General features: G+C 32.9%; 1 protein-coding gene across 1 annotated transcript; it reads right to left on the bottom strand.

The window, feature by feature from the left end:
• Positions 1-718: 718 nt before the first annotated feature.
• On the bottom strand, positions 719-1,200 carry LOC120141451 (ethylene-responsive transcription factor ERF020-like). Its single transcript, XM_039156314.1, has one exon. The coding sequence runs from the start codon at positions 1,184-1,186 to the stop codon at positions 734-736; it is 453 nt and encodes a 150-aa protein (XP_039012245.1). The 5' UTR covers positions 1,187-1,200; the 3' UTR covers positions 719-733.
• Positions 1,201-9,579: the final 8,379 nt, after the last annotated feature.

Below are 9,579 nucleotides of genomic sequence, written 5' to 3'. Positions count from 1 at the left end.
GTAGTAGATCCAATTTATATCATTTTTCTTAAATATCCTTTGAATATAATATCTTATGAGGATATAAATTATATATTTATAATGATGATATGATGAAATAGAGATTGTTAGAATTAAGGTAATAGTTCTTTGAATAATAGTATTAAATTATATCTTAATGATAATGACACCAGCGAAATTAATAGCATTTTAATTTATTATAATATAATTAATAATGTTACATTAAATTTATATAGTTTATTATGATATGATTTTTTTTGTAGTAAAGCTAGAGACTATCTTTAAAAAATTATTTTATTAATTAATAAGCAATATGTCGGCCGAAAAGGCAAGTCATTAAAATTTTAGTCAAATTTACTGAAAGTCAACTCATAAGTTGGATTTGAATTCAAAAGCTTTCTTCTTCTTCTTCTTCTTCTATCGCAGTCGTAAAATTAGAACTAATCCAATTACACGACGTATAGAGTTGGTAGAGATTGCAAAAGTTGAGGCGTAACTGCAAAATGCTTGTAAATTAAGAAAATAAGCAGTTGCGTTCTCATTAATGAATTATTAAGGGATTTAAACAATCATCAGAATACCGCTGGTTTACTTCGTGATTTTGATCGTCATTCATCACGAAAGAAATAAGCGAAATTGCAGTACAAATCCCTAACCATAGTTTGCATGTACAAATTTATCTGCATGTAAGATAATGGCAGATGGATAAAGAGGTAACTCCGTAACTGCAGTATCAAAACTCGAGATAATCATCGACAGAAATGCTCAAAGCCTCCCTTCCTCCATCCCACGACTCGGTCAAAGCGCCCATGATTACACTCTTGTCGGTCTCATTTTCGACGGGAGTGATCTCCATCAGCCGGACGGCATCGACGGCCATGCCGGCATCCGATGCGGCTCTCTGGATAGACTTGGGGGACATGTTGGCATTGACATTGGGAGGCAACATGGTTGGAAAGTTGAGAGCATTCAAGGAAGACGGTCGTCGGAGACAATAGAAAGCAACGTCGTGGGCGATGGCGGCACCTTCAGGCGTCGAATACGAGCCTAACCAAAGACGTTCTTGGCTGCCGGGGACTCGGATTTCGGACACCCATTTCCCCCATCTCCGACGACGGACTCCTTTGTACTTCCTTTCGCCGTTGCTTCCGTTTCCGAAGCTCTCGTCTACTTTAAAACCACTCATGCCTTTAGGACAAATATTAAGGATTGAAGTCGAAAGCGGCGATGAAATGAGATGACACCCAACGAGGATACGAGAGAACAGCTTATATAGGTTGAGAGAAAAAAAAGTCAAAACGCAACTTTTAAAAAATATTTTATGTAATCACATATAAAAATATATATATATTTGGACTGATCGATGGAGACCGAAGGGAGAGGTCAAAGATTAAAGATCAAAGTGGACGGTGCCTTCGGAAATATTTCTACAATCAATGATCAAGTTGGGAGAGGATGATAATTACAAATCCATATTTTTCTTCAAATCAGAATTTTATAAAATTATTTATTTATTTTAAGATCTTATCAATTTTTATAAACAAAATTATACAATCGATATATATTAAGTGTAAAAATATTTTTAACTCCGCTATTAGTTATAATCCAGGTCTGTCGCTGCTTCAGAAGAATGACATAACATTGGAAACAATATTAAGAGAGAGAAGTGTGAGAGTGTAGCTGAGAAGGTCAAGTCGTGGTCTGAAGTCCAGAGATTAAAACGTGTCCAAGATTTTTATAGTAATATGAATAGAAGCCACACACATTAAGAATGAGAGAGTCAGGACCGTCAAGCTCAAGCTTACATAATGCATGACATCACCATATCCCCCAACTAATAAGCCACGTGGCTGCCACCATATCTCCAGCTTGCATACCTCATGACGTCACCATTTTCCACACTTGTTTCCTGTGTGGCTCCGATATAACAATATATTTATAATAACTTAGTTCGACTAACTAAATATTATATTTTCTTCAACACGTGAATGATTATGTGGTATTTAAACATTTGAAGTATATGATAAAGAATATACTTTCTCCCTCATTCGGGCTTAGGCAGAGAATTTTTTTTAAAATGAATTATTATCTTACATGTTACTCCTCAACAAAATAAAAACATGATTTTAATATAACATCCAAAACAATCATAATTATAATAAATAATTGTAATATGCAATTAAACTATTAATTTAAACGTATGAAAATAAATTTATCCTCAAACTCAATTATTATTGTTTGAGTAATTGAAAATATATAGCTGGCTTAACAATATGATAAATAATGCATGTTTAGGTTTGACATGCCAAAATACAATACATAAATTTGTTTCCTATGTGTTTAACCCACTTTTTTTTTCTTTATTGAACTAATTTTTAATCGGTTGGTAATAATTGTTGGACCTAATAGGTCATAAGTCCTAGATTGACTTCATCTGATTACGTGGGTCGATCTTTTTTTTTCCCCAAACAATTAATAATTTATGCTTGGCTGACATGAGGCAACGAGTTACCCATTAGCCATCCCATAAAAGAGGAACCCAAACATTCTTATTGGTTAAAATTGCATAATGCATGACATCAATTATTTCACAGGACTAATTGGCATGAAAAACAATAACTGAATCATAAATAGCATTTACATAATATTTTTTTATAGAAATACATAATTATATTAACTATAAATTTATAAGAGAATACATATAAAATATCAGTTTGTAAAAATTGAATTGTATTTACATCCTCTATAATATTCCAAAATAGCATTTGCAATTTAAATGTTATATATTAAAACCAATTAACAATCTTTGCTATTATTTTTTATCAAATTATTTTTTAAACAAATCTATTTTATTTGGATTTCTGATATTTAATTTCAGCTTGAATTGTTTCAAATTAAATTTACTTGAAATTATCTGAGTCATTTTAGGCCGGCGTATTCAGACTTAAAAATAAAAGCAATGCCGACAAGTGACGACTTTAATATAAAAGCAAGCAATTTGGGTTTGTAGAATGAAAATGGGGATGGACTTTGAGATCGGAAGTCAATTTCGACTTTTGAGCTAAGAATGAGTCAGAAGTAATTAGGTTGACCATTCCCTTGAGAATGTGTGAACCTCAACCTTTTCTTTTTCAGAAATAATGTGTGAACTTCATAAATGTGCAATAAGTTCAATTTTGTTCCTACTGTGTCAATAATGCTAGGATTTTTTTTTACGAATCTGTAAAGTATTTTAATTTCTTTATATACATATATATATATTTGGATAAATCAAGTTTGTATTATCCAAAGAAAAAGTAACAAGCTGCTACATCAAAACACAAGCAACTCCCAAAAAACAATACTCAATCGAAGAGCCCCCATTCTGTAGAAAGCTTATAATTCACTACCCTTCTTTATTAATATTCCTACCATGAAGCTGGCCTTGAATAGTAAACCTAATCAAATTAAGAATATCATCCTCACACCTAAATATTTTTCTAAAAATTTTCCTATTACACTCCTCCCAAATAAGATAAACAAACGCATTCCAAACAAGTCTACGAATAAGCGTAAGGAAAGACTTACTCTTAAGAGCTGCAACAACCCAGGAGAACTGAAATTCCCGGGAACCAACCCTCCTATCCTTGTTAAAAAGGCTGAGAATACTTTCCCAAACAGTGGCCGAAAACACACGCTAAAAAAAAAGTGATTTCTCGTCTCGACTGCCACCCCACACATAACACAAGTGTCATCCACCGCCAAACCCATATTCAACAATCGATCCTTGGTGGTCAACCTATTAAGAATAGACTGCCAAACTGTCGTAACTGGTTTTCGTCCGGGCACGAAATATTTACTTGACGGGAAAAGTGATGTGAATAAATGGTTTTGAAAATAATTTGGGAGTCGCCATCGGCCTTTTGGGTCAGGTAGGTCGAATACCTAAAAATTATTTTCTTTAAAAGAGTTTTAAGAAAACATCAATTAAAAAAAATGAACTGATCTGCGTTTATAACCAAAAATTCGTTCTTTTTAATAATAAAAAGGGATTCGTGGTCGATTACGTTTAGGGAAGGATTAGCACCCCTACAACGCCCAAAATTGGTACTTTTTAATTATAAATTGTCTCTATTATTATAAATTTAAAAAATTCAAAATATATTTAATTTATAATCCTATTATTTCAAAATTATAAAAAATATTTAAAAATATTAGAAAAGAACTTCTAGGTGCCTTAAGACAGCTCTTTTCTTTGATATTGATAAATATTAATTTAAATTAAATAATATTTTTTTATAATTTTTAATTTTAAAATACCAGAATAGGACATCCAGTTGTATTAAGACTGTCCTTTTCTTCGATATTGAAAAATAAATATTAAAATAATTTATTTAAAATAAATATTTATTTATTATATCTATTTATGGCTACATAATAAAAATATTTAAATATATAAACAAGTAAAATTAAAAAATATAATTAGAGCTATATATTTAAAAGCAATAAAAAAATATTTAAAATAGGTGACTAAATCATAGTAAAAGTAAAATTAAAAACCTAATTCATAATTAATCAAAATTATAGGGATTAAACATGCTATTTCTTTATTTTATTTATTTAGTGACTAAAATAAAATTATCTAAAATTCAGATTTTAGAATAAAATAAATTAAAAAATAAACTAAGGATTAAAATATTATTTATTAAAATTAAAGGATTAAATCTGTTATTTATCCTAAATATTATTTTAATATAAAGGACTAAAATAAAAAAATTAAAATTTAAAGATCAAATTAAAAGTATTATAAACTCGATTTAGTGACTAAAATGTAAAGTTTACAAATTCTGAGGACTGCGGAAAGGATTTAAATATTATTAATTACACGAATAGCCCTTCCCAAAACGGCGTCGTTCGGGAAGGGCTATTTAAGCCCAAAATCAGCTGGCCCGAAGGGCCAGCTTCATTTCTCCTCTCTTCCCTCTCTCTCTCTTTTCTGAGAGAAAGAAATTCTCTCGCTTCTCTCTAGAAAAGAGAGAAGCTCTCCGGCCGGCAGCCGCTTGCCGGCGTGAATCCCGCCGCCGGCCACCGTCTTCGGTGGCCGAAATTTTTTTTTTTTACATTGAAACGTAAATCGGACCGTCCTAATGACGGTTCCGATGATCTTTTCTTTTAAACAGCTCCCGATCGGAGCAAATCTAAGAAATATACCTTCGGCTTTTCGAAGGTTTTGGTGAGATCCGGTGGCCGGGGCTTCCTCGGTAAGTTTCTTTCTTCCTTTTTCTTTCTTTTCTGTTTCTTTGCTGCGTTGTTGTTGAGATCGTTGGTAGCTTTTTTTAGTATTTTGTTTCTCTGTATTTCTCTTCTCTCTGTGTATTTTCTGTCCCTCTTCGTGTTTTTTTTTCTTTTTCTTTGCAGGTTGGGTGATGGCTTTATAGCCATCACCAGTGCTCATCTCGAACCGGTCCGAAGAATAGAGTTCGGTGAGTCACCGGACTCCCAGTGGTGACTCACTGCTAGAGTAGCTACGTGGGTGGCCATCTGGGTCTTCTGGAGGCTTCGATGGAGGCGTGGTACTGGCAGCAGAGGCGGCTGGAAGCTGGACCATTGGCTGAGGCGGTTGGGGGCAGAGGCGGCTGGAGGCAGAGGCGGCTAGGGTTAGAGAAACCTAACTGAAACCCTAAATGTTTAGGGTTTCGGTTTGGTTTGGGCCGGTTAACTGGGCTTGTAATTTTTTAATATTATTTATGTATATATATATATATATTTAATAATAATAATAATAATATTTATAATAGTAATAATAATAATATTTATAGTAATAATAATAATAATAATATTTATAGTAATTATAATAATAATAATTATAATTATAATAATAAATCAATATGGGTAAAAAATTAGTATCTTCAGCTGCCCCTCTTTGCTCATTCTTGTGTTAACAGGAATAGGGCAAAGATGAAAAGATAATAAATTTTTTTTATCCATTTGGCTTCACTTGATCATAATGGAGATGTTGAATAAATTCTTCTCTTTCTTTCAAATGAGTTCTTCTCATTATGAACTTTCCACTGGGGATGATGTTGACCTCTTTCTTTCTGTGATAGAGTCATTCAAAAGGTTGAATAAGCTCTTGATGAGTTCTTCTCATTATGAACTTTCTCTAGAAAGGCTGATGCTAATCTATCTCCTTCTGTGATAGAATTATGCAAAAAGTTGAACAAGTTCTTTCTTCATATGAGTTCTTCTCATTATGAACTTTCTCTAGAAAAGTTGATCCATCAAGTGATGGATTTGAGCAAAAATCTGAACAAATTCTTCTCATTATGAACTTCTTCATCATTCTTCAGATGAGTTCTTCTTATTATGAACTCGAACTGGAAAAGCTAATCTATCAAGTGATAGATTTGAGCAAAAGGTTGAACAAATTCTTCTCATTATGAACTTCTTCATCCTTCTTCAGATGAGTTCATTTCATTATGAACTTTTTCTGGAAAGGCTGATCCATCAATTGATGAATTCAGGTAAAAGGTTGAACAAGTTCTTCTCATTATGAACTTCTTCTTCCTTCTTCAGATGAGTTCTTCTCATTATGAACTTTCTCTGGAAAAGCTGATCCATCAAGTGATGAATTCAGGCAAAAGGTTGAACAAATTCTTCTCATTATGAACTTCTTCTTCCTTCTTCAGATGAGTTCTTCTCATTATGAACTTTCTCTGGAAAAGCTGATCCATCAAGTGATGAATTCAGGCAAAAGGTTGAACAAGTTCTTCTCATTATGAACTTCTTCTTCCTTCTTCAGATGAGTTCTTCTCATTATGAACTTTCTCTGGAAAAGCTGATCCATCAAGTGATGAATTCAGGCAAAAGGTTGAACAAGTTCTTCTCATTATGAACTTCTTCTTCCTTCTTCAGATGAGTTCTTCTCATTATGAACCTTCTCTGGAAAAGCTGATCCATCAAGTGATGAATTCAGGCAAAAGGTTGAACAAGTTCTTCTCATTATGAACTTCTTCTTCCTTCTTCAGATGAGTTCTTCTCATTATGAACTTTCTCTGGAAATGTCAATCTATCAAATGATAGATTTGAATCTTTGCTAAAATCTTTGAAATTCCTGTTAAAAAATTCAACATAGATGAAAATGAATGAAAATGCACATATTTTTGCAAACACCTAAATATGATGCATGAATGTTAAGTTATTTGATTTCATATTGGTGAATTGAGTATTTCTTCAATTGTAAAAACTCAATAGATCTTTCTTCTTCAAATCAGAGAATCTATCATCTTTGACAAATGTAGATGTAGATATAATGTCACAAAACCTCTTGAGAATAAAACTCAATAGTATAGGCTCTTGAAAAGCTTGTATTCAGGTAACATGTTGATTCTGATAACAACTCATCTGATTATGAAGTGACCTTTTTAGTTGATTTCACAGATATCGATAGTTCTTTTAATATCGAGAAATCTTGAATTCTGATTCTGATGAGGAGAATAAACTGTTATACTTGACAAAAATGGGATTCTCAGAGGCTGAAGCTTCAATAGCTCTGGAGAAATGTGGTCCAGATTCATCAATTGCAAAATTGATAGATTTTATATGTGCTGCTCAAATAACTAAAGATGCTAACGCACTTCTTCCGGTAAAAGATGGGAAGCCATTATGTGATGATCCCAATTACAAGAAAAGGCGAAACCTGGGCTATGATTTTTTTGGAAAGGAATAAGCAAAAGAAGCTTGAAAAGAAGCTTCTTAATGAAGACGATCATGCAGTTCATCTTTTAATTCCAATGATTGGTTCTGTAGTTCCTACCAAACCAGATCAGATAACTCAAAGAACACTTCCAGAAGATGCTATTGAGTCTCCTTATTTCTACTATGAGCAAATTCATCTTCCAAATTCAATGATTGGTTCTGCCAAACCAGATCAGATAACTCAAAGAACACTTCCAAAAGATGTTATTAGCAAATTCATCTTCCAAATTCAATGATTGGTTCTGCCAAACCAGATCAGATAACTCAAAGAACACTTCCAGAAGATGCTATGAGCAAATTCATCTTCCAAATTCAATGATTGGTTCTGCTAAACCAGATCAGATAACCCAAAGAACACTTCCAGAAGATGCTATGAGCAAATTCATCTTCCATTTAATGTTTGGACTGGGATATCACAGTACTTATTAGATGTAAAGCCATAATTTGTAGATTCGAAACATTTTCATGCTACTACACTGACAAGGGTTATATTCATAATTCTGCCAATTAAGAATAGATTTTCTCTTTATTCTGCTTCCTCCATGTGCTGATGTTTTTCCATTGACAAAGAAATGATGGCCTTCTTGGGATCCAAGAACAAAGTTGAATTGTTTATAAACATGTACAAGAAGTGCCAAATTGACAGAAAGGATCTGTAAGGTTCTTGAAGCTTATGACAATGAGCCACCTTCGAGTGCCCATAAGTATGTTCTTAATGAGTGCTGAAAATGGAATCTAGTATGGGTTGGAAGGAATAAAGTTGCTCCACCTGAACCTGATGAGGTGGAAATGCTTCTAGGTTTCTCTAAAAACCATGCACAATAATCTGTATAGAGACATGTTTCCCAGTGATATCAATGTCTTGTTTCTTTTTGCTGGAATCAGTGCTGCAAAGGTCACCTTCTACTGTCTTAGTATATCTTTGAAAACAGATGTGCAAGAACTGAATGATGATCGGTTGGAGCAATTGATGAGTAGATTTGGCGGATTCGACCTTGTTGTCGGTAACATCCCATGTAACAATCTTGTTGTTCATGGCTTTAAGATGGTGATGATTTGCTTACTTTGTATTCCATGTATTTAAAAGTATTAACATAAAGTGATATTCAGAAATCTTTAACTCATTTCAAAATTATGTTAATTCATATAAATGAATAAATTGAATTTTCGAAAATAAATTGAATCTCAAATAAATTGAACTTGAAATAGATAGAATTGTATTCAAAGTTATGACAAACATAAGATTGATAAAAATTCAAATGTCTCAACAAATTATTAGCATAAGTATTTCTAAATTAATCAAGTTGACACAATTTAGAGAAATGATGTAAGCTTTTGTCTGGAAGATCTCAAACGTTGTCAAAATGCTTGTAGATGTGTAGTTTCTCCCAAACTGTCAAAATCTTAAAAGGGTTCAATTGCCAGATGCCTAATATCAACCTGCATTTGAGCTGCCTTTTCAGGTTTTCAACTCAAATCCTTCCTTTGGTTACAAGATGCCCTTTGCGGGTTTTCACCTTGACCCCCCCTTTTTCTTCTTTTTCTCTTTTTTCATTTTTCTATTTTTTTCTTTTTCTTTTCTTTTTTCTTTCTTTTTTCCTTTTTTCTTCAAGCATAATATTTCTTGACAGAATCCGAGTTTATTGGATTTCTCAAAATTTTTCCATCCATTTCTGCCAAGACCGGAAAAGGCCTTTTTTACAACGTATGGCCCTTCCCAATTAGGCATCCATTTCCCACGGAAATCTTTATGTATAGGCAAGATCTTTTTTAGTACTAGATCACCCTCTTGGAATTCTCTTGGATGTACTTTTTTGTCATGAGACTTCATCATCCGTTTCT

This window comes from Hibiscus syriacus, unplaced genomic scaffold (assembly GCF_006381635.1).
Source record: "Hibiscus syriacus cultivar Baekdansim isolate YM2019G1 unplaced genomic scaffold, ASM638163v2 tig00110809_pilon, whole genome shotgun sequence".
Taxonomy (NCBI): Eukaryota; Viridiplantae; Streptophyta; class Magnoliopsida; order Malvales; family Malvaceae; genus Hibiscus; species Hibiscus syriacus.
The sequence above is the reverse complement of the archived record's forward strand: the minus strand, read 5'-3'. Positions and strand labels throughout refer to the sequence as shown.

What these genes read in the sequence shown, in the direction of transcription:
- LOC120141451 (XM_039156314.1), bottom strand. Translation starts at nt 1,186, where the DNA reads ATGAGTGGTTTTAAAGTAGACGAGAGCTTCGGAAACGGAAGCAACGGC.